The sequence below is a fragment of the Penicillium brevicompactum genome, assembly GCF_028827555.1.
Source record: "Penicillium brevicompactum strain IBT 35665 chromosome Unknown utg000001l_segment0_segment0, whole genome shotgun sequence".
Classification (NCBI taxonomy): domain Eukaryota; kingdom Fungi; phylum Ascomycota; class Eurotiomycetes; order Eurotiales; family Aspergillaceae; genus Penicillium; species Penicillium brevicompactum.
In genome coordinates this window covers 3,254,254-3,275,081 of record NW_026623203.1, presented here as the reverse complement: position 1 = coordinate 3,275,081, position 20,828 = coordinate 3,254,254, and the positions used below count along the sequence as shown (strand labels likewise).

General features: G+C 49.3%; 7 protein-coding genes across 7 annotated transcripts; 4 read left to right on the top strand and 3 right to left on the bottom strand.

Moving 5' to 3' along the window:
• Positions 1 to 1,404: 1,404 nt before the first annotated feature.
• On the top strand, positions 1,405 to 1,695 carry N7506_001028 (uncharacterized protein; the record flags this gene model as incomplete). Its single annotated transcript, XM_056950324.1, has 1 exon — positions 1,405 to 1,695. The coding sequence occupies one exon, from the start codon at positions 1,405 to 1,407 to the stop codon at positions 1,693 to 1,695; it is 291 nt and encodes a 96-aa protein (XP_056816239.1).
• Positions 1,696 to 2,964: 1,269 nt separating this feature from the next.
• On the bottom strand, positions 2,965 to 3,996 carry N7506_001027 (SDR family NAD(P)-dependent oxidoreductase; the record flags this gene model as incomplete). The annotated part of the gene is made up of 3 exons (XM_056950323.1): positions 2,965 to 3,182; positions 3,239 to 3,853; positions 3,921 to 3,996. 3 exons carry the CDS (start codon positions 3,994 to 3,996, stop codon positions 2,965 to 2,967), a joined length of 909 nt encoding a protein of 302 aa, XP_056816238.1.
• A 1,278-nt stretch (positions 3,997 to 5,274) lies between these two features.
• N7506_001026 (uncharacterized protein) lies at positions 5,275 to 5,931 on the top strand (the record flags this gene model as incomplete). The annotated part of the gene is made up of 1 exon (XM_056950322.1): positions 5,275 to 5,931. One exon carries the CDS (start codon positions 5,275 to 5,277, stop codon positions 5,929 to 5,931), a length of 657 nt encoding a protein of 218 aa, XP_056816237.1.
• Positions 5,932 to 6,386: 455 nt separating this feature from the next.
• On the top strand, positions 6,387 to 6,827 carry N7506_001025 (uncharacterized protein; the record flags this gene model as incomplete). Its single annotated transcript, XM_056950321.1, has 1 exon — positions 6,387 to 6,827. One exon carries the CDS (start codon positions 6,387 to 6,389, stop codon positions 6,825 to 6,827), a length of 441 nt encoding a protein of 146 aa, XP_056816236.1.
• Positions 6,828 to 7,244: 417 nt separating this feature from the next.
• Positions 7,245 to 9,275, top strand: N7506_001024 (RUS1 family protein; the record flags this gene model as incomplete). The annotated part of the gene is made up of 7 exons (XM_056950320.1): positions 7,245 to 7,364; positions 7,699 to 7,808; positions 7,872 to 7,884; positions 7,958 to 8,021; positions 8,081 to 8,421; positions 8,476 to 8,520; positions 8,586 to 9,275. 7 exons carry the CDS (start codon positions 7,245 to 7,247, stop codon positions 9,273 to 9,275), a joined length of 1,383 nt encoding a protein of 460 aa, XP_056816235.1.
• An 829-nt stretch (positions 9,276 to 10,104) lies between these two features.
• Positions 10,105 to 11,164, bottom strand: N7506_001023 (regulator of G-protein signaling domain-containing protein; the record flags this gene model as incomplete). The annotated part of the gene is made up of 2 exons (XM_056950319.1): positions 10,105 to 10,446; positions 10,496 to 11,164. The coding sequence occupies 2 exons, from the start codon at positions 11,162 to 11,164 to the stop codon at positions 10,105 to 10,107; spliced, it is 1,011 nt and encodes a 336-aa protein (XP_056816234.1).
• Positions 11,165 to 18,932: 7,768 nt separating this feature from the next.
• On the bottom strand, positions 18,933 to 20,488 carry N7506_001022 (casein kinase I; the record flags this gene model as incomplete). Its single annotated transcript, XM_056950318.1, has 5 exons — positions 18,933 to 19,516; positions 19,573 to 19,978; positions 20,038 to 20,186; positions 20,236 to 20,305; positions 20,360 to 20,488. The coding sequence occupies 5 exons, from the start codon at positions 20,486 to 20,488 to the stop codon at positions 18,933 to 18,935; spliced, it is 1,338 nt and encodes a 445-aa protein (XP_056816233.1).
• Positions 20,489 to 20,828: the final 340 nt, after the last annotated feature.

Below are 20,828 nucleotides of genomic sequence, written 5' to 3'. Positions count from 1 at the left end.
ATTCGAAGCACGTTGGGGTGCCTTGCCAAATGTACCTGGAAGATTGCCAGCGTTTCGGACTTGAAGTTCCGCCATATAGATGGAGTTATAGGGATATGACATAGAGAGCATAGCACGTGTCAACATGCGAGTAGATGGAGTGGTGTTTATTGCTCTGCAAATTTCATCTTTGCGCCTTAGCATTGCATATACCATGTCCGACAATTGGGTTCAACTCATGCCATGCAAATTTGGACTCGGTGTGGTATTCTCGAGAAAGGCACACACGAATAAAAACCAAAGACTTGACACATTACAAGGTTCCAAGGTGGTCGTTCTGGATAGTCTTGGTCTTAACCTAACTTGGCCCTAAGGTTCCCTCGGGTCGATTCGAGACGTCCACGGGTATGTTATTCTGAGCCTCTCCAGGGCCGTTTACTCACCTCATGTCGAGTAGCGCGCTCAAATACCTCAGGCCACCCCTGGCCAGGTAGTTTGGACCGATGCGCGCCCAAGTAATCGAGCCGAAGCTGCGGCACGCCCAGCCCGGCATAAATCATCATGAAACACAGGCCACTCCATTCCAGCAACCTTGCCTTCTGGTACTTGCTCATTGATGGATCGTGCAGGAAAGATACATGCCCGATGCTGGCAGTGAGAGTTGGAGAATCCAATAATCAAACGTGCACTGGTACGGGGGTCTTTGAGCGCTAGCCGTGATGTAGACTAATATCGTATTCCGGTGAGCATGTATGTAGCCTTCACCAGATTTCATCTATGAAGTCGCACTCACGGGCTGCGTTTACCAGTTCCGCTGTGTGTTTCTCCATGTTCTCGGGATCGACGCATCACCGCGCGGCTAATTGAAGTAACTCACGATATGCGTTGGGCAACACGCCGTCGCGCGCGATCTCCATGTCCATGGACCATTTTCCGGGGCGGTTTGCTGGTGGGGCTTCGCGGCGGGATAAGGTTAAGGATCGGTACAGCTCCGGGGCTGATTGTGGGGCTCTGGGCCCGAGCGTGTACGCCTGGGGAATCAGATTCCACGTGTATGTGCTCGGAATGCGAGAAAAAGAGAGGAATCTCAATCTGATAACAGACTGATTTATTAGGCGAAGTAAGAATCATCATGTCACAGAAGGATTCAGACTGTAAAAGCAAAAACTGACAAAGGAAAGAAGATAGAGAGAGAGGGCAAGGGTAAGAGATCAGGCCTGTCACCTCATACTCACTTGATCAGAATCAGAGTGCATTCGAACGAGCCTCATGGAGTTGCAGCAAGTGAATTACTTTTGATATTTTGAACGAATGCTCATTTCTAAAGATCTCAGGCTCACTCACAGCAACCATCCGATCTACAACCTCCCTACAATCTTTACTTCGTCTTCCATGGCTTAGCCAACCAATCATAAATTCTCGATAATGGCTTTCTTCCGTCATCAATCCACTCTCAGATCTACCCGTGGACTTATGCTCCGCTTGGCGCAGGCCGCGGAGATAACTGATACAACCCAGCAATTGAGGATAGTGTGGATGCGCATCGACCCATCCTTGCAACGGGATGTTGCAGAGCCTAATGCCGGTACCTCTGTCGCTACATTCATGCAGCAGTTGGACCAACGCTACGGTCAGTGGTTGGACATGGCTAATCGCGCGAATCGTCGGCGATCTGAAGGCCAGCAACCCCAGAGGCGATACCGGGAAGACCCATGACCACGCCCTCCGAATCACAATTGGCAACGTCAGAGAGAGTCTAACTCACGCCAACCCCGGGACAAATCTATCCCGGGTGTTACGGGTCTCTCTTCTTCCCACGGGTATGTCCTATGCCCCCAAGCCGGGAAAACACATATTAACAATGGAATTTAAGTGCTTTATAAAAGCGCCGAATTGCTGAAGGTACCTTGGGTACATTGGTCAACCTATGTGTAGGGTCCGATAACAATTTTGTTCGGGCTCTACACAGAATGGAACCAGACGGCAACCTTCCTTCTCAACAAGGAGAAGTGGATGGCCGAGAGGGCCAACTTAGAGGCCGAGAGGGCCAACTTAGAGGCCGAGAAGACTCTTCCTATCAATGAGGTAAATTCCTCTACTCGACTAATCACGATTACTCGACGATTAGTTGGAAGGACAGCCAAAAAAACAGTTGAGAGTCAAAAGGAAGACCCCAGATCCCAAAGTTTGATCACCGAAGCTCACCGGGATGAGCAACCGAGCGCCAACCCATATCCCGACCCCATATACGGCGAGTTCGCCACAGAAGAGGGTGGCCCGGGATTTTGGGCGAAATGGGCACAGAAAGCCCCGTGGAGGCGGTGCTTCGGCCCATCACACGACGAGAAAGTCAAATACACCGCATGATGGCCATAGAGCTCCAAAGAGAGCCAATGTTGCAGAAAGATACCAACAACATCAAGCGGAAAATTGTCGACGGCGAGGCCTTCAATGGCCAAATCGCCCAATTTTTATATACGGCTGGGGCACTGCTAGCTCATGCCGTAGGAGAAAGGCTCCCGGCAGAGTGGGCCTGAACAAGCTGTGAGGAACGAAACAGCAAGTTTGTTTCGTGCCTTCTCGTTTCCGGAAAGATATACTGCACCAATTGCCTTTGGTCCAAACAAACAGGGCGCTGCGAGTTTCATGCAAGCTCCGAACATGCATCAGCACCATATAAAGACACACGGAAGAGGGGCCTTGTTAAAGAGCCAGACGATACAATGGTTCTGGGATGTTTTCTGCTTCGATGATAACTTATAATTTTGATTATCCACGCCAAGAAACACAAAAGAGTGCTTGCTTATCTCTTACAAAGTAAAATTTAGGTGAGAAAATACAGTGTGGCATTGCTGTATATGTTCAAGAAATGTACACACTACTAGACCCCACAATCGTAAAGCTAGAGCAATCTAGAATATTCCTAGACTGCCATTGAGATAGCCATCATCAAGATACCCAGTAGACAGTCACCCCACTGTGGGCTTAATAGGTAGCGTTCATGACTGATAAGCGGCCACCGTCAGTAGTAAGTATCAGTCCATTGGAGTAGCTGCCTGCGCGACTCGTCAAATAGAGAATGGCACCGGCCATTTCCTCATCACCTCCAAAACGGCGAGCTGGAATGAAGCGATCATCATGAGCGGCCTCCTCCTCAGGCTTACGGCTTGATATGAGAACTGCTGCCAGATCTGAAGGGTAGACTGAGTCGTATGTATTAGCATTGTAAGTAACGCATATAAAAGGAGAAAGAACATACTGCCAGGCGCAATGGCGTTGACACGAATGCCAAACCGGGCCAGCTGGGAACTGGCATGTTTGGCCACTTGCATGATGGCAACCTTACTGGTCAAATATGGGGGCGACGAGGTCCAGTGACGGCTGAAAGCCGAGATACTCGTGGTGAAGATGACTTGGCTCTGGATCGAGGGCACATCGCTGCCCTCCTTGAGAGGCTTGCCGAACCCGCCCTTAAGGGCGTTTTGGTTTCCAAGGTCGAGCAATTCGAGGAATGCAGTCATGGTGAAGAAAGCAGCGGTAATATTGAGATTGAGAGCATCATTCATGCCATCCATCGAGAAATCAGTGAAAAGGGATTGACGCAATTCAGGCAGAGAGGCCGCAGGGTTGAATCGCACGGGGGGTCCAATGCTTCCAGAATTGGCGACAACAAGATTGACATAGCCAACTTGCGACTTGATTCGGTCTACGGCTGCCTGAAGATCCGTCTTGGAGGTCACATCGGCTTGGTGGGGGATGATCACATCAGGAAATTCGGCAGCGGCCTTCTCGAGAACCTCTAGGCGACGGCCCAGGATGTAGATCTTGTGGGCACCGTTAACAGCTAGAGCACGGGTCATGTTCAGACCAATTCCTGTATAGTCACATCCATAGGTGAGGATTGCTGATACAATAAAGAGTATGGGGTGAAGGAAACTTACCACTACCACCACCAGTGATAACGGCCACAATGCCATCCACTCGGAAGATGTTGCTGGAGTCCACGGACGAAGTCATGGTTGTTCTAGTAAGCGAACTGTTAGAAAACGAGATAAGTTTGTAGAAGATCGAAAGGTATTGGATTGCTACTTCTTTCTAACAGAGAACTTTCCAAGGCCATATTTATACATCGTATTTCAGTGGTGTGTGTCACCTGGACATGAGAGTGTCCGTTAGAAGTCACATATCAAGGATAGTATCATGGTTGAGAAGTATTCTGACGAATGAGACAAAGATCTCAAAGACTTCAATGTGGTCTGGTAATCGAGATCGTCCTGTTTCAAGGTTCAAGGCGGCCGCCGACCCACCATCGGCGGCCGACGCTAGAGCCCCGATCCAATGATGAAACTTTCCGTGATTCCTCTTCGATCACATCCTTCGAAGATCCTACGGACACGAATAGATCACTGTCTTTCCATTCCGCGCCGCCGGCCATTCCGAAAGAAATCAGAGACATCAACACACCGAAAGAGGTGAGATAAGATTGGGGCCAAGTTGCGCGATCAACGTAATACATTTCGTTACTGCATGGTTGGCTATACTCCATAGCGAAAGAACCATACCACGTGAAGAACCTACATCTCGAATGAACAGGAACCAATCGTCAGACTACTACTCAAGAAGGGCACAGACGTGAATTTTAGACCCCAGAAGAACGGGTGTTCCAAGGTCATTGCGTGACGATGCAGTTGGCGACTGCGAACATACATAGGGTAGTGATTGACTTGCAAGGTGGCAATGCTACTCGAAAATGGCACCAATTCAAAAGGGCAGAGCCTAGCCATAATTTTATTAAGCAATCTGGGTACTGGGCTCGAGGGACTTTCCAGGGTCCCTAGAGAACCAAAAGAGGCGCAGTCACCATTGAGGCTGTGTTTTCCCAAAAAATGGAATAACAACTACCAGACCAAAAGGCATGCACCCACTGCCGATGTCAATGAGGTCCCTCTTCAGTCTGCGTCATTGTACCAGTCATCCAGGCGTTCGCCAGGGGGTGCGAATTACCAGAGCTGGGGATAGCTCTTTCGCTGCAGCCTTTGAAAATTGATCAGGCACCGAAAATGAGGCTAAAACTGCCTCTCATCTTATGAATGGTTCGTCTTGCGATCAGGTGATGTGCTGTTTGTGGCTTAGACTTGAAGCCTGCATCAAGCCTCGAGCTTTCAAAATCTCATTGAAATACACAGCTGATGAGAGTTCCCTGGAATTTCTACGGCCTGGTTTAGGAAAACCAGCAAATTTCCACATCTGGCGAAAATACCTTTTTAACGCGGTTGAAAACAACGCCTACCAAACATGTCCTTCGGCTTTTCTGTTGGTGACTTTCTGGCGGTCGGCCAGTTGACAGTCAAAATAGTTGCAAGTCTCAGAGAGTCTGGCGGCGCAAAAACCGAATACCAAAATCTCATCCGGGAGCTCGAGTCTCTTCACCATGCTCTTCAGCATCTTGACAAGCTGCAGGCCAATACGAGTTCCACCTCAAGTCTCGATTCGATAAAGTACGCAGCTCTCAGCTGCCGCCGTCCACTTGAACAATTTCTCAGCAAAATACAAAGATATGACAAATCTCTCGGTGTATGGGCAAAGAAAGATGCGAATCCATTCAAAGGGACGGTGAACAAAGTCCGATGGGCATTTGGACAGACGAATGAGATACACAAGCTACAGAGTTACTTGAATGTCCATGTCGCGACGATTAGCATGCTTTTAGCTGAGTTTGGGTTGGAGAAGATAACTCTCGCGTCTGAAAAGGCCGAAGCAGGCCAGCAAGATATCGAGCGGCGACTGGAAGATACTCGAGTGCTTCTGCAACAGATCGGTGACAAAGGCTCCAGTCAGCTTCCGGTGGTACAAAGGGTGGCTTCGATGACCACAGATCTTTTCCAGATGGTAAATGGGGAACTTAAAGCGTCTTGGAGATCTTTGAGTGATATGGTTGCAAGAGTGTGGTAAGAAGTGTTCATCCGCATTTATCTGTTACTGCTGCTCATCTGAGGTACTTTTAATAGTGTGACGACGCAACAAACTTACTCAATTGTGTTGGAACTAAGAAGTTCTTTGGTCCCGATAGACCCAAGATGGACGTTCTTCCAAGCCCCTCTTGTGGTAGAGGATGCTCTTGGTTTCAAATTCCCCGTCCCGTCTGAATACGATTTTGGTACTCTCAATGCCATAATAAAACATCGCTTTCAAGAGGGTCCGGGATCTGACGAGGTTCAAGCCGGGGACTACGAGCTATTCAACACAAAGAATACAAGGTCGATTATTTCGCCCGCTGCACGGTTGTTACCCGGCACAGCTATTACCATGGCCGTCATACTTAAGCCCCTAAACTCCACGGGCGAGGTCTGCCCTATGCCTCTTTGTGGATCTGATCAGGTTGTTTCGGTGCCTGGTGGTGGCAAACGATGGTGAGTTTCGCTCGATTCGAGCATAGCGTTCACGGTCAATTGGAGAGCACGATGACTTACATTATCATTGTTAGCTGTCTCTGCAGTCTATGGTTTGATCACTCACAGCGAAAGCGAAAGCGCAAGATTTTCGAGGTTGATGATGAACAACGTAACGCATCAAGCGGTATAGCTTCTCTTCCAGAAGAGAAAAAGAAGAAAAGACAAAAGCAGAGACAGTCAAGCCTGAACTTTGATTGTTACCACAATGTTTTGTTGGTAGATTTGGCGCGAACACCGCTGGTGTGGGCGGCTGCCAACGGACATGAGGCAGTGGTCCAACTGCTACTCGAGAATGGGGCAGGCGTCAATGCCAAGTCCGAGAATAGCAGAAATAGTCGCATGGCGCTTCAGTGCGCCGCTGCAGGCGGACATGAGGCAGCACCAAATTCGAAGTGAAAGGACAGACTCGAGCGGTGCCCAGATGGGCGCTGGAGCGGGTCATAAGTCGCGGTATCAGGTGGTAGTCAACCCACAGCATTATCGCAGAAATTCTCGCGTGAAGTGTGCTATTTCACGTATCGTGCAGTTAGGAGATGAAACGGTGAATATCTTTTAAGGTTGCTTGCGATATGGAAGTCACTAACAGCCGGCACCGTACTCAATGCGAGTTGACAGGTACGGTGATTATATCTTGAGAAAACAAGACGTAAATTGAGAACGAGAAGAAAAATAAATAATAATATAACGAGTTGAATGTTTGTCACTAATCGATGCAGGTAAGAAGAAGGATGTCAACAAGTCTCAAAACATTAAGTACTCACGTGCCCAAGCTCCAACGTCTACCGCTAAGGCAGCCATCTCCAACCCATCAACATGCATTCTCAACCCAAAGTGGAATTTCGGGAGACAGACGAGGCGGGCAATCTCACCGCTACCTTTGTCTATTCCGAGCAAGGACCCTCTTTAAAACGAGTGGGGCGGGTGGACTCAATTGTAAGTACGGAGTACATGCGCTGTCATTTGGATCAAGGCTAGTACTTTCGAGTACGCGAACCTCTCCAAGGACTGGATGAGCGGATCAGTTTCATTTCCACGTGTTCTCCTTGGAGAATTCTATGGGTGGACCTGCGACAGACTATTCCAGGCGAAATGTTTGGCTTCCTGTGGACGATCATGTTCATTGCCAAACATTCGGGGACTTGAATGACCTTAGATATGTATGGTCTACCATACCATGCATACTATACCTAAACTACGCTTTCTTGTTCTTGGTTGAATTGATGGGGTTCAAAATGCATTGAGCACCAAAGATTAACCGCTCTTATAGGGCTCCCCCAAACAGACCTCGTCATGGTCGACCAAGCCTCTGATCAGCTCTCTGAATCATGTCTTCCTCCCTTCTGGATATCCTCATAGCGTCAGTGAGGATTATCTTCCGTAAGTAACAGAAGATTCTCCTGGCCACACTGCAGTCTACCCACAATACTAATATAAACTCAGATACCAAATCTATGTGAGCATATACCCAGCCTCACAGCCACAGTGACCACACTCATCACAACAAATAAATCTCTAATATACCAAAGGACTCCCTACAAGCCTTCTGCAGCTCAATAGCAGGCCTCCTCTCCTCCCGCGCCGTCCTACAAGGTACTACACCCTCAAACCCCAATATAAAAGCTCCCTCCTCAACCACATTCCAACTCCAGGTGTCGGCGTCGGCAATCCCAACGCCTCTCCAACCTCAGCCCTCCTCCTCCACATCTTACAAGACACATCAGGCCGAATCGCCACAATCCTCTTCGCCCATCGCGTCGGCACAGCCCTCGAACCAGAATGCAAAACCTACCGACTAGCCGCAGACGTCTTCAACGACATCGCCATGATCCTCGACTGTCTCTCCCCAGGCGTCCCAGCAGGCGCAATGCGCGTCTCCGTCCTCAGCACCGCAGGCGTACTACGCGCTCTCTGCGGCGTAGCAGGTGGGAGCTCAAAAGCAAGCCTCAGTGCGCATTTCGCCAAATGGGGGAATCTAGCTGAACTCAATGCTGTATGTTTCTCTCTGCGCAAATCAGAATGAGAATCACTAACTAACGGCCTGTAGAAAGATTCGTCTCAGGAGACTGTTATCTCGCTCTTCGGAATGCTGGTATGTACATGTACATGTATATGCATTACATCGTATGGAATAATGGTCGATCTAATGCACTGCAGGTCGGCTCCGTCGTCGTATCCCAAATAACCGGTTTCGTAACGACTTGGCTAGTCCTCCTCATCCTGCTGGGACTACATCTAAGCATGAACTACGCGGCCGTGCGCGCGGTGCAGATGACGAGTCTCAATCGTCAACGGGCGAATATCGCTTTTTCAACCCTACTGGCTTCAGACTATGAAAAGCCCGGTCAATGGACGATTCTCACGCCCGCGCAGGTCGCGAGACAAGAGCGTATATTCCACCGAGACGGTGCTTTGCAGTGGAATTCGAATTCCGGGTCTACTTCTACTTCTACTTCTACGGTTATCAATTTGGGATCGGCGAGGGTGGGTGTTGCCATGGCTGAGTTTTTGGAAGATAGGCCTCCGCTGGATCGACTTATGACGATTTTCGAGGACGAGGCTTACATGCTGTATATCTCGAAGAAGAGACATGTTTCCATTGTGCTTCGGAAGGGCTGCTCTGTTCCAGACCAATTGAAGGCATGGACGCATGGCCTTTTGGCTGTGAGGTTGTGGGACGGATCTTCTGATTCTGATTCCGATGTGAGTGGGGCAATTGAGGAATCTCTTGCATTTTTGAATACCGAGGATCGATTTATGAGATATCTCTCTGAGCTGCGTGGTGTAGGGTGGAATGTTGAGATTGCAGCGCTGGAGACGAGGGGAGGGAGACGATTCGAGATTTGAGGGAAATTTCAGATTCCCAACTTGCAGATATGACGTTTTGTTTGTTTTTTTCTCTCGCTTGCCTTCGCAGGGACATTGCAACTGGCCATTGTGTTTGTGTATGAAGTGGGGGTTACGGGTGCATTTGTGCATTTTGTACAACCCACCGAAGTCTATCGATAGTCTCCCCGGCTCTCCGCGTTGGCTGATTGTGTTACCTGAGACCGAGACCAGGTTTCGAAAAACCTAGTCTTGTGAAACCGAGCTGCATGATGAGGGGAACGGGGTATATCCAGTTCGGTGTGATATGGCTCAGATGCAAGGTTGGAGCGGGAACAGCTCATGCAGTTACCAACATGCCAACGGACCCAATTGGGCCGATATGTCGATATGCGGGATTTGAAGAATTGAATTTATGTTATTACGAATGGAGGAAAGAAAGATGAAGAGGGGGTATCAAATCTATTGATTCCAAACTTCCCCAGTAGGGGAAAGAGAGAACGAAGTCTCCGAACAAAAACGCCAACCAGAGGTTGTCCAACTGGTGGTCCTCTATCCAATCTATAGATGAGAACATGATATGATAAATAGGGAGAATTTCCCAATGCCGCCAAAAAAAAAAGAGATGCTCAGCCGGAGACAATCTCGTGGAAAAAAAATAAACAAAAGAAATGAAAGGGAAACAGGTAAACGCCATTCATATGCTGATGCATCGTGCTTTCATACACCGCCAAAAAAAAAAAAAAAAAAAAGAGAAGAGAGAAAACGCTCGACAAAGGCTAGAATCAAGTCGTGTGCTGTACTTCATATAAGAAGTATATAAGAGTGTCGTTCGTAGTCGTATCATATATCAAAGATGGTCGTCCAGTCCAAGGATCTTAGGATCCCGCGAAGCACCGCCAGATCCACCAGACCGCTTCTTGAACCCGAGCTTCATACCCATCTTCTTCCAAGGGTTGTCGGTACGAAGCTTGGGGCTCGTAGGCAGGTGAGGTTCACCAGCAGGCGGAGTAGTGGGAGGAGTCATTGGTTCCTCGGCAGTAGGACTGGACTGAGGCGAAGAGTCATCCGTCAAGGCGACGGAGCCGGAGGCCGACTCGACGCTGGTGCTGAGCAGCGTGCCGGAAGTGCGCTTGCTGATAGCCTGGCCGAGGGACATTGCCGCGCGGCTGTGGCCTGTTGACGGGAGGTCCTTGAGGGACGATTGGGGGGGAGATGCGTCTTGAGACGCGCGACCGCACCCGTTTCATGGGGTGTTCGTCTAGGGAGGTCGAAGAGAGGTTGAGGATGTCTTCTGGGCCCATTAGGGGCTCAGCGGGCATCATGGAGGGGGAAGTGGTGTGGCTGTTGATGAAGGGGAGGAAGATGGATTCCTCCATGAGGTCGTGGATGCGTTTGACGGCGGAGTCGAGGGTCTCGGGCACGGGGGGTGCGGTGACATTCGCGTGCTGGAGAAGGGCGTCGCGGACTTCGCTGGAGAGGTTGATCTCGCGAGGGGAGCCCGGGAAGATATAAGCGGTCAATAGGCGTTGCCAGAGCATCCGCATGTGTTGGCTTTCCGGGCATTCGGAGTCCAGGGCGCTGGGGCCGAGACGGTCGAGCAGGGCGTAGTACGATTCCCGGTAGCGGTTGGCCTCCATGGTGAATTCCAGGGTTTCGAGACAGTGGTTTTGAGAAAGGTAGGCCATGAAGGCGCTGAGGGTATATGGGGGCGGGGCGACATTGGCGAGGACCTCGTCGAGGGTCGGACGCATGGAGAAGGCTCCCGCCAGGCTGACCGGTCGGGAGCCAGAGGATTCCATGTCCTCTTCAGAGTCGCTGTCGGAGGAAGTGGGAGACAATTCGGGGGTTGCGGTCGGGGTGTGATTCCGGAAGAAGAGGGACGGAGCCAGCGTCTTCTTTTTAAGCATAGCGTAGAGTGTGCGTCGGGGACCCTGTTTCGGCTTTTTTCTCGGCCGTCCCCTGCGTGTGGAACGAATCTCCAGGATGGGCTGCTATAAAGACATGCACTGTTATACAAGTGGTGAAGGTGTATAAGGTAATCCGAAAAGGCAAAGGTTAACTCCAGAAGGGCGGGAAATCCCAAGGCATAAATGGGCGGATTCCAGAATTCGCCCATGACGATACCTTGGGTAATTCCTCGTACTGCCCTTTGAGTGGACCGAGTGAGTGGAGACACACTAGTCCTGCGCCCAAGTGGACCCCTTTCGATAAGATGTCATAATTCTTTTTTTTTTTTTTTTTTTTTTTTTTTTTCCCTCTCTTTTTTTCTCATTTCTTTTTCCCATTTCCGATTTTTTTCCCTTTCTTTCCGCTTGTCTCCCTTTTTTTGTCCCTAAGGCTAGTCCCAATCAGGGTTTTCCGGTTTTTCCTTTTTCTGCCTTTGGGTTTGCGCTAACTTTTTCCAGCCTATCCCCATTCATCTCTCCCCTTTCACAATCATCATTGGCTCATTCCCATATCCTCGTCTTGTGGCAACACGATCACCACGAAACCTTCACGTTTGAACAAGCGCTCAAGATCTGCAAGGGATGTTTTTCGCATGTATATACGTTGCACCCTACATTGCACTTCCATCGTGGACACGAATCCAACGTCTCCCCCTTGTCCTCCGTAGAGATTTCAATTCCTTGCAGAACGTGATCCTTGTTTTCTGCTCACTCCACAATGCTTCCAGAACTCATACGTGTAATCTTCCACGGTTTCTGGAAGCGCCCAACGTGGCGAATGTTGGAATTTTATTTTTTGTACTAACGACATTCTTTTTCCCCTGATCTCCACCGAGACGCCACGGGGTGGAAAATACACGCCTTTGTCGGGCTACTCCGTAGACACACGATCGAATCGACCTTATCAGGTTGAATTACACCTGATTCCTATCGTGAATTAGCACCAATCTCAGAATCAGAAAGGCCCACGATGGCCGCTAGCACGCCATCCGAGACCGGAATGTCAATCGTCGACCCACGGTTCTGAGGTATTATTACCAGTCCATACCTGGTCATTACGCACAGAAGAGGTCCTCCTTGCGTCTCGAGGGTACTCGCAGCGTCTTGCACGTCATCTAAAACCTCACTGCAACATACGTTTATCTTTTAAGCAAAAACTTAAACATATCAAATCATTCAGGCCCTGCCGATCATGATAAACCGGTTGAGGCTTGTACAACCTCCAACGTGTGTAGTAAACACACGTCTCATACTGGTAGAGGTACTCGACGCGTGTCTAGACAAACATTCCAACAATCTACATAAAGTAAAGCACGAAAATAAGGAATTTAAACTAATATCCAGAATGCGACAAGTTACATTGGAGGTTCTAGAAGAAATAAATTCCATTGATATTGAAACAACAAATGCCCTAGCCAGCAACCCTGCGCAGTTCCGTGTCACCGCAACCGGAATCGCCCAGACCTTCTAGAATTCCAGAAAAAGTCCCGAAGCACTTTAGTTTCAGCCTATCCACAACGGATCGCCACAGAGATTTTTTCTTTGTACTGAATGTCACTTCAACTCGTGTACATCCGTGTTTATCGAATATGATCTGACACCCCTGACTCAAGTTCCACAGTCATCTGTGGAATCAGAATTTTCTTAAGAGATCCGAGTGTCGCCACTTTGCTTTTCACTTCTGCACGCCAAGCCTAGTCGTAGGACAGACACTTATCGCTATGATTTGCATTGATTTGCATCGTACATCCTATTTATTCCGAGGCGCGCAATCGCCGCAATCGCCATGGAAATGAGAAATGGGCTTTCGATGGGCTTCCCATTATCAGCCCTGGTTCAGGCTCGTCTTCGGGCATGCTGACCGGGGCCGACTCAAACCGAGGCCAAGAGACCAAGACTGGATGGAGGATCTGTTCGGGGGCTCCAGGGACCGGAGAAGGATCCACTGATCCACTTCTCTCACCGAGTGATAAGAGTCAGGTGAGGCATTATTATTATCAATTTTAAAGTACTCCGTGTCTGTGGATGGAGTGTACAAGCGTAGAGTCCGTGTATGGACGGAGTAGGATATAACCTATTAGGAAAGAACACACACGAACACATCAAGGCTATATGCTTTTTGTCTGATTATATCATGAGATCTGGCTCGTTCTGCAGGACCATAAGGTTCCCGCTGGACATGGTTCCGGGAAGCTTGGTTCGTCCTATCATGGCGGTTGGGCTTGAATCTGACAGTTCATGAAGTCAACCTTGACATCTAGACAGGTCTACTCCGTACAATGGCTGACTCGTGCTGGGAACAATACGAGAATTTTTATCCAGTGGGTTTTCAATTCAATTGATCAAAGTCATGATGTTATATTATTAAAAGCGTAACGTTATAGGTTGTGACAGTCGAGTCCAGAACCCAGCGTTGTATCGCCTCACACGGTCCGATCGCAAGTAAACAGATCGCCCCTTGGATATTTTGATTTTCATGCGGCTAGCAAATTCAATTGGGCAGCACAGACCTGCTAATACGACCACGGCTGTCAAATGAGAATAGGAATGTACGGAGTGCTCACAGACACATTCCACACAGTGCTTACAAGCGACAGCGACAGCTACAGCTACAGCTAGTACCTACAGCTGCATCTGCAGGTCACTAACCCAACTATACGTCTCTACGCAGTATAGTTACTCCATAGCTACGCAGTACATACGGAGTAATAATAGCGCAAACAAAATCAAACAAATCAAAAGGTCAACCCACGCCAAGTCCATGCAGCTCCTCGGCCCAATACACCAGCGATCACCCCATACAACCCCAAAGTCCCCCCTTCTGGGGACAGGCGCCTTAAGATTAGCTCGGAGCCCACCTACCGAGGAATCAAAGGACCGGCCTTAGCGCAACGTGCATATACAATATACACTTGTAGACATTCACGCCAATTAAACGCTCATTTTGAAACACGTCTTAATCTCTTTACGAGACTATTACCAAAGAAGAAAGAAAAGTGAGGAATCCACTGTTCTCCCCGTATAAAAAAAAAGAAAAAGGCGCCTGCTCCCCACATCGGCGCGCACGGGATTCCAATGCGCCCTTGCGCCTCTTAGCGTCTGCGGTTAGCGTCGTCGATGGAAACGGGAAAGCGTCTAGAACGGTGTCGGCTCTTTAGCGAGGGATGGGTTTTTTGTTGGTTTTGTGGGTATGGGTTGGACTGGGGTACATTGTACATTTACGCTACTGTAGGTCCTGGTCCTGGGGTTTATTTGCTAGGGCTTTTTTGTGTTTTTCGCTTTTGTTTTTGGCTTCGTCTAATGCTCTTTGGTGGGGGATGTGCGATATTATTGATAACACTACGGAGTACGGAGTACGGAGTAGACTTGTTCGGAGTTAGTGCGATTGTACGGAGTACTCCATACAACTCCGTGCTCGTAGAAGTTCTCATGAGCTATGGAGTAAGATACGGAGTACGATACGCTATCTTGCACTATCCTGATTGTGATCCGTCCCTCAATTTCTGGGCGACATCGGAATCTGAAGTTGCATTGAGTCAAGGGGAGATTGAAAGAAGCTTTGAGGAATGTTCACTGGCATGTTCTGCAGTCCAGGAATTCCCCCTTTCTTCCCTATACTCCGTATTCCGTACTCCGTCCATACAGTAGAATGAGGGGGATACAGTACGTACTCATGTTGTCACACCAAATGCCTGCATTGATCGACCTACCTTGCCTATTTTGTCGTTTGCTATAGCTACCCTTGTCTCATACTGTACGGAGTAGTCCCCCTCATTACTCATTAAGGTAGTCAGTCGGGAATCCCGCCATCCCACCGACGATATCCGATAAAAGGGATGCGCAAATCAAGCAAGGAATGGAAAAGGCAAGCGGATCTACCCCTGAAAAACCCACGATTTAGCCTGAGTTATATCCATGACGTGCATCCCCAGAAACGGAGACCAACCAGGCATGGAAGACGCTTTGCCGATCGGGTATCAGACAAGTCTGGTCTCTCATGGATAACCCACGACCAGACCAGTCAGATAGCGAAGAAGGTGCAAAACATCGCAGATCAACGCGGGATCTCACAAGTGTAGCGTGATGATTTGGAAGGGACCACTGGTTCCAGACCGGGGGAGTCCAGAGACTAAGAGAAAGACTAGAGTCGAAGCTAAACCTGAGTGAGATTGAATGTTCAAAAGTCAAAGTCCCGAAACAGTCCAGTGCGGTCGATCAGACGGCAGAAGCCGCAAATGACTTCATTTGGATCCACTGTTGTAGCCAGAATCTTGTTTTTTTGGATGGAGCAGTGAAACACACACACACACATCCACACACATCCACTTAGAGATCTAAACCGAAAAGAGAGAAGGAAACGATCGAGATCGACTCTAGACTTGTTTTAGAGATGAATGGTACTCTAACAGGCGCTACATGAAACAGAGTCATTTAGTACGGAGTATTACCACTCAGATCATTGTATATTGTGTCTGCACGTGCGCTGTTTAATTACTTTGAATTTCGACTAGACCTGTGGACTGTCAGATTACCTCCCTTTTTTTCTTTTCCCAGTTTATTAGATTCTCTTTTTTTGTTCTGGATTTTGCAAACCCACGGGTAGCTTATGATCTACACTCTAGTGGTATTGAGCGGCTACAATTGTATTTTACAGACCCGTGGACGGAGTACGGAGTACGGAGTACCCTTGTGGGCATTGAGGTTATCTTACGTTTCTCTCCGGTCTCGCTGGGCTTACGTTTCACGTAAGGCGCTTATTGAGAGCATGGACATGGACTGACTCGAGTCAATCTCTCCGTACAGCCTTGTAGAGTACGGATTACTTACTAAATACTCTACACATATGGCGTGCTGCGGAAATACACTTGCCGTGCCTTGTGCACCTGAGAACACCACCGTACATTACTTCTAAAGTCTACTGATGCACACGCGACCCCATGAATGTTCATGGAAATCAACAACCTTGGAACCCTACGTAGTACTGCGTACTCCGTACATAGTATAACCCTAATACCATATTCCTCATCCAGCAAAACTCCTAATGACCACGTCCAAGCTCAAACTCAAGCTGCAGCTGGAACCCAATAAAACCAGCCCTACTGACACTATCGACCAACCCCAGCATTATCTGCAGGGATCCCTGTTCACCCAAATTCAGCTCCTACCCAGCCCAGCAACAGCCCGGAAAAAGCAAAAAAAGAAGAAAAGCAAAAAGAAAAGCAAAAAGAATCCAAAAGAACGTCTCTGCCTGATTCGAGGCTGGCGCGCCAAGATCCTTAAATGCGGGGGAACATGCACAGCGCCAGACTAGCCTCGACAAGCACGTCCAATCCCCTCCTCCCACGCAACCATCTACCTCTAGCTAACTCTACCAAAAGATGAGCCGACGAACCGGGCTACGGAGTACTCACTTGGCTGCTCTAGCTCTTAGCTGTTTGGTGCATCGGGATGCTTTGGGCTGGTTTCCTGATCGGGGAATCGGATCCTGCGTGGCTGGTGAGAGTGCGCGGGATTGGCTGCGCCGCAGTATGCAACGTACTCCGTACTTGTACGTTTCTTGTGAGCGGGGATTTTGTTTTCATTGGTTGTTTGGCTGCGGTTGATTGGGGGTGCTTCGTACTATGTCGAATGGGTTTTAGGTGTTGGCTTGGGAGCTGTTGTGGCGTGGCAGGGTTGTTGATTACGGAGTACGGAGTATGAGGTAGGGGCTTATTGCTATTTTCCTAGGTTACTCTCCGAAGATACCTGGGCATACTATATGAAGTACGGAGTATTCTGCAGGCAAACTGATATCTATGGACGGTTGATTGGATTGGCTCGGGGTGTATACTATTTCAGGCGGTGGTTGCAGGCACATTGGCCACATTGGCCACATTGGCGATGGTTGGTTTTGGATTAAGTTCGGCAGAGTCTGGGGTGATCGACGGGTGCGTTTTTCGTTTAGCAATTGAAATGATAGATTGGTGGGCTGATCTGGGCTGAGGGCTTGAAGAACGTGATCTTTTTACTAGGCTTAACATGGACATGCCGAGCTCTCCCTACGTATCATATGATGATATTCGGTTTTCCTGAACATTTTAGATTATGCTGCCCAGGTGCTCGAGTTCCATCTTAGGTTACTTTGGGTCGACGTCATGCTATGACATGCCATAGGGCCGATGATCCTTGCATAAGCGTGGTATTCGTGCTGGCCTGCAGAATGGTGTGGGTGTGATGTCAAGTGCATCGTGATTGGAAATGGGGGTTGGATGTTTGAAGGTCCCTGTGCTCGGATAAGTAGGGGTTGACGTTGACTACAAGTAGCAAGTGCTTGCTCAGCCACGGACTGGGCATATGTACAAGTTACTACATTGGAACCCTGGACCTCTAGAGATACGTACCTAGGTAATGTCGGAGCATAACTGATTGTATGGATACCCGCTCTGTGCCCAGGAAGTTACTTCACGGCCTCCAACCCCCAGGCTTCTATATGCGGGAAATATACAATGCATAAGACCTTGGCGTCATACCTTTATTGTAGGCAGAAGTAGCAGCGAACTTCAGGTTCGTGAAGAATGCCCAGGCGGAGGGGATATAGTTCAACAATGTATACAACATGGAGTGATGCCATCAAGGATGCTCTTCAACCTTGGAAGGCTGTGAGAAAATACATGCAAGTCACCTTTCATCTCAGCCCACTTCGGGTCATGGAGATGACCACCTACTAACTACAAACTTGATCAAGAGGTACCATAACCTTGGAATGCAACAGCTCTATTACAGAAATTATATGTACGCCGTACGAACAACCGCAAGAAACTCTGAAGAGAAAACGGGGGGAAGAACAAGGAAAAATGCTATCTTATGCCACAACTACCAACAAAACTCGCTTCCGAAGAGCAAGAAAGAACAACAAAAAAAAACAAATATAGACATGGGCAATAGATCAAAGAACAATCAAAGGGCAGAGCAGATGGTTGATGGAAAAGGGGAAACGGGGGAGGTGGGGGGATATATGCAACATGCTCTTGATCTGCAAACGCAGAAGACACTTTTACCCGACAGAGAATGCGAGGTCTGGGGGAACACGCAGGAGAAGGAGCATGTTCGAGAATGCAAGGAGGCTGGACCCCCCCACCAAGACCCAGCTAGTCTGCTTGCAAGCGGAAAATGAATTTCTCGTGCGCGGGTTGAAAACCACTGGAAGTTGATGCAGCATGGAAAGCTAGTTCCACGGGGTCAATGGTGGAGGATCAACCGGCATCTGCCCGTTTGAAGAGGATGATATTAAACGGTGCACGCCGGATATAGTGACGAGACGAGGGAAGCAAAATCGAAAACACAAGGAAGATTCGCCGATTCCGAGCCGTAGCACCATGAAAGAGTGATGAGACGTAACATCAATGAGAGAAGGGTTGTTCCTATCCCCAGTCAAGTTTATAGGCTGGAGAGTCGAATGGGACAAAAAAAGAAAAGTAGGGCCGGGTGATGTAAGGCCGAGAAGCGCGGATCTTGCTCGGCGAAGCGGCGCTGACCACTTGGAGAACAAGAAACGAGCGGATGAAAGTAAACGAGAAGAAAATGAAAGAAATCCCATGCCGACCTCCAAGGGCCAGTTTCTGACATGAAGGAGAGGATGCAGAGATAAAAGCGTGACAACAAGTCTAGACGTGCCTTTGCTTTATTGGACTGAAAAAGTTCAACCTGGATCCTAAGATGAGCTGGCCGCTCGAGAGATGGTGTTGCCGAATCACCTACCGCAGCACAGAGCCTTCATGACCTTCTGAACAAGGGTGGGCTGCGTCTCGCTGTTGTTCTGGGCACCCAGAGGCTGCTGCTGGTTGTTCAGAGCCTGGTTTCCTGGGCTGCCAATGCGGTTGGGAAGGTGAGCGTTCGAGTTTTGGAACTGCGCCTGGGTTGACGCAGCCGGAGTCGATCCTTCCAGTCCCCCGCTCTGGCGTTTGGGCGGTATTCCGCCGCCGCTTGGGCGCTCGCGCGTCCTCGGAGCTCCGGCCTTGGCTGGAGAAGGAGGCGGGGGCTGCGCGGCGTTTAAACGGTCGGCTGTGACTCCTGGGCGCTGACTGTTGCGGAGCTCTCTGGCGTGCATGTCACGTCCAGATGAGCTTTGGTGTTGATCGCGGAGGTGTGCTTGGGATGAGTAGGACTTGTAGTCCCAGCCACGGCCGTTGTTGAGCTTCATCCAATCGTATTCGCCATCCTCGACCTCGCCAGCGTTCTTGAGGGCTTGCGTCAAGATATCGCGGAGGTAGTCGTAGTCAGGAGTATCCTCGAAACCGAGATTTCGCACATAACTCAAGTATTTGTTGAATTCTTCTGGCGGAGTGATTAGCACGCAGCCTTTGGGACTGTCCCACGTGAGTAAAACATACCTGGGTAACCCTCGCACAAGTCCTTGATTGCCGTCGTCTGCTTCTTCTCACCAATCTTCTCATACTTCTGCTTGTTGGTAGCAGCCTTCAGGCCCTGCCAAGGAAGACCACCTCGCAGGAAGTACATGAATACATGACCAAGAGCTTCCAGGTCATCACGTCGGGATTGCTCTCGACCGAGATGTGTGTTGATACTCATGTAACGGGCAGTGCCGGACAACGATTTACGCTCACGGTATGGGATGTGTTGCTTGGTCTTGGGGTCGCGGTATTGCTTGGCCATACCGAAATCAACCACATGAATGACGTTGGCAGCCTTGGTTGACGGCCGCCCGATAAGGAAGTTGTCTGGCTTGATATCTCGGTAGATGAGGTTCTTTTCGTGGATCGTTTGAACGCGCGAAAGCTGTAGCAGAGAATTGAATTAGCACGTAGCGAGGAGAGATCAGGAGAGAGAAAACGTACCATTTGCTTAGCTACCATCACAACGGTCTTGGTGGAGAATCGGCGGTTGCAATGATCGAAGAGGTCTTCGAGCGAAGGGCCCAGGAGGTCAATCACAAGGATGTTGTGCAGACCTTCCTGTCCAAAGTAGTAGACATTGGGAATACCGGCTGACGGGGTTAGCAGGGGATTCGGTGGAATCCTTGACGAGAAACTTACGACATCCGACCAGAATCTTGTATGTCCGGTACTCATCGCGGAGTTGGGGTGCATCGCTTTTCCGCGGTTCCTGTCTGAGGATCAGCCTGGGGAATTGGCGGAGCCAAGTGTGAGATCGACGTACGAATTTGATGGCGACTTGTTGGTTGTTAAGGAGGTTGGTGCCCTCGAAAATGACACCAAATGATCCCTCGCCAATTTTCTTGCCCACACGGTAGTGGACACCCACCACGTTTGACGAAGAGGAAGCCATGGGTGCGGAATGGAGAGTTGGAGACCCGGGAAAGGGAACCTTGAATCACGGGGCAATGGCTTCAGGGACGGAAACACGTGATTGGTAGACTGGGCGCAGTCAGATATACGAGGTCGGAGATGGAAAAAGCGACTGGAAGCAGGCTGATCACGTACACCACAGGGATCTCTGCTATTTTTCCGACCGAAGTCGCCGAGATATGCTCGATGAGTCTGAGCGACCCAATAACCGATATACCGATGGTATTACTTAGGGGTGTAGGAGAGCGGACAACAGTTCTGCGAGAGGAACCAAAGCGACCAGACGAACGGTTGAAGCTAGGGCAGCGCTGCGAACGAGA